Source organism: Theobroma umbraticum, unplaced genomic scaffold, assembly GCF_002168275.2.
Source record: "Theobroma umbraticum cultivar Fairchild unplaced genomic scaffold, ASM216827v3 scaffold_50.0, whole genome shotgun sequence".
Lineage (NCBI taxonomy): Eukaryota > Viridiplantae > Streptophyta > Magnoliopsida > Malvales > Malvaceae > Theobroma > Theobroma umbraticum.
In genome coordinates, this window is record NW_018397261.1 from 481,136 (window position 1) to 484,276 (window position 3,141).

A 3,141-nucleotide genomic window follows, 5' to 3' on the forward strand; every position below is an offset into this window, starting at 1 on the left:
AATAAAAGGAAGAGCTCATGGCGGTGGCACCTTCCTTCTAAGAGGACTTATGCCCAAGATAACAAATAATTAATTTAATTGTTTTGAATCAAAGGGTTTACTTCTTTCGCACATATTTTCCTCCTACTGCTTGTACTAATGACCGACAAGTAAATGCTTATATCGACCACTGGCCAACACAGTAAGAAATCAAAAGGCATGAATTGTGAACTTGTCGATATATAAAGAGTTACAGCGGTGCACTAAAGTTTAACTATGCGATTTGAGTGAGATAATTGCAGCACCTGCACTTTGGCAGTATTGGCCATTGAATTCACTCTTTTCGCAGAATTGAAATGGTTTAGAGATCTATTATGTAGTTTTATATTAGAGGCGGAATAAAAACTTACCAGCTTCCATAGCATTCCTTGCAGCAACTCTATAGTCATTGATAACTAGAGGGATCTCTTCTGTCCTTAAACGCCTTGGTGGTGAGAATTTTGCAGCTTCTGTTGCATTTGCTTGAACTTGGGGCATCAATTGTTTGCTAGTCGAGGAGACAGGAGCCTGCCCATTTGGCTGATATTCTGTATATATTGTAGGCCAAGTGATACATAATTAATAAAACATCTGGTTAGTATTACTATTAATCCTTGCTAAACGTCTAACTTATAAATGATAGGTCCCTGCAAGGCCCAATTGGCTTTCACAAACCAATAGAAGAGAAGACACTAAGTGTCCATTTGACTTGATTTATATTTAATTTATTTATTACTTAAAAATAAAAATTTGATCAAACAGGATTTCGTAAAAAACTTTTAAAAAAATAACTTTTTTTAAAAAATAAAATATAAAAAAAGAGTTTTAAAAAAAGCTTCAATTAGAAGCTTTTTTTTTTTTAAAAAAAAAACACATCAGGTTATTAGAAGAATTATTTTTTCTCAAGAAAATCTTATCCTTCAAAAAAATACTCATCCCTCTCTCCCTATCCATCTCCCTTTCCTCTCTCCCTTTATGCAAATCATCATTCTAAAAAAAATTTATTTTATTCAATTTTTCTTTTAATTTTATTTATTTATTATTTAATAAAAAAATTATTTATGAAGTATGTGTTAATTATAAATGATTTGTTGAACTCTTTTTTTTATAATCTATTATTAATTATAAACTTTATGTTATATAAAATCTTTTTATATTTTCAAAATTTTATTTTAAATAGATAAAAAATAAAGTTAATTTTTTTTATTTTGAATAAAAAAATTCATAATTAATAAAAAATTATTTATTAAATACTGTAATTTTAACTAAAATTAGAGTTTATATAAATTGTTTTGTTAAATAACTTATTTATAAAAAAAAGCTTATAAAAGGTAAATTTACCAAACAATTTTAACTTAATTTTAAAAATTAATATTTTTCATAAGAGTTTTATAATAGTTTTTAAATTAAAAAAAAAACCCAATCAAATATGCTCTAACTAAGGAAGATCAAAAAACAAGAAAAAAAAAACAGAAATGAAAATACTCACCATAAGTTGAAGCTCTTCCCACATGCCAAATCTGACAAAAGAAGATCCCACCTTTTGCATGGACAGCATCTACAATGGGTTTCCATGCCTCAACTTGCTCTTTTGACCATATACCTGGCGTGTCTTTGTACCTTTACACGGGTAGAAACCAACTTTTAATTATGTACATTGAACTAATACAAAAATTACAAATACAACATATAATATAAGTAGGTGACAGTTGGGTGGGACGGGTCATTCCGAGTCAAAGGAAATTCGGATTTTTTCAGTTAGACTTGTTTCGAATTTGGATATTTTAGAGTCGAATCATCTAGAGTTTGTGAACTCTCTCTGTGTATCTGTATAATATGAACTTTTATAGGTTGTAATAATAAAAGAAGTTGACAATTAAATTACCCTCGAGCCGATTCAGAAACCACAGTTGCTTCAGTTATTAGAAGGCCGCCCTCGGTGGTTCTTTGGGAATAGTATAACGCCGCATGTGGCTGAGGTATATTGTTATAAGATCTCTGTCTGGTCATTGGTGGCATTACAATTCTGAGAGACAAAAAGATAAATGATAAAATTCATCAATCTCCCAAAATTCAAATAGAATTTACTTGCGTCTGCCAAGTGCTATGATTAGTTCCCTTTTCTTTCATTTCAATTATAAAAATTTAGGAGAAGTAAAGGAAAAAAGTTGAAAAGGGAAGAGCATTTTACCTGTGAGAGAGATTAAATCTGCCCATCTTGAAGGGAGTGAGGAGAGGGATAGTGGAAACTCCATTTTCTTTATCTTCTTGCAGCTGGGTTTGTGCTGGGATTCCCATGTTTGTTCACGAAATAACAGAACACTTTGGCTTTGCTTTTGGTTAATTTGATTGCCACCTCCAACCTGGTTTCAAGAAAGGGTTTAGATAGCTTTATAGTGAGGTCAGTGAGGTGCCCTGAACATGGAGCAGCCAGTCCGAAAGCACCAAAGTCAGCAAAATCGAGTCCAAAATTTAGAAAATCAACTCCTTTGCTTCCTTTTATCCTTTTACTTTTGGACAACATCTAAATCCTAACACATCGTGTTGTCGTGTTGTGCTTTTGCATTCATTCTGTAAGTAAATTAAACAACACCACCTGATAAGTGACTATGACTATTCAAAGCTGCCTAATTAGGCTTGCTCGGCGACGCGACAATCCATTTGGCACAATATAAGCATGCTAAAGAAAATGAGTACCTACCATATCCTCAACAACCACGGCGCCACCTGACCATGTATTGAGCCATCGTTGGTTCCTTTCAAGTCACTTTGAGCACTGCCACTTCCTCTTAGGAATGTTATCTTATGGACCCAATTAATTCGGTAATTCAGTTGATTTTCGCTTTGGATTTGGTTGATTTTAAGTTTTCCAATACATAATTTGTTTCAATAGATACTGAAAAGTAAAATATTCGGTGTACACACAAAATTTTCCTTTCGACATTAGGGAGAATTATTTTGTTTTTTATACTCCTTTTGTCTCAATCACTAATTGAAGTTTTTTTTTTCTTTCTTAGATATTTAATATTATTACTTTTTCTACATTACAAATTTTTTTTTCATAATTTTTTTTCCATATATTGAACATTTATATAATTAAATTTGTTAAAAATTTTATTGTCA

The 3,141-nt window shown here is 31.3% G+C and overlaps 1 protein-coding gene across 1 annotated transcript in view; it reads right to left on the reverse strand.

Annotated features, from left to right (window-relative positions):
• Positions 1–2,416, reverse strand: part of LOC110418245 (putative 12-oxophytodienoate reductase 11) — a 5,403-nt gene extending 2,987 nt beyond the window's left edge. Inside the window, exons 1-4 of the mRNA XM_089783727.1 lie at positions 2,210–2,416; positions 1,904–2,044; positions 1,508–1,638; positions 390–566 (exon numbers count right to left, since the gene is read on the reverse strand). Of these exons, the coding sequence (XP_089639853.1) occupies positions 390–566; positions 1,508–1,638; positions 1,904–2,044; positions 2,210–2,316 (556 nt within the window). The 5' untranslated portion in view covers positions 2,317–2,416. The remainder of the gene's footprint in view (positions 1–389; positions 567–1,507; positions 1,639–1,903; positions 2,045–2,209) is intronic.
• Positions 2,417–3,141: the final 725 nt, after the last annotated feature.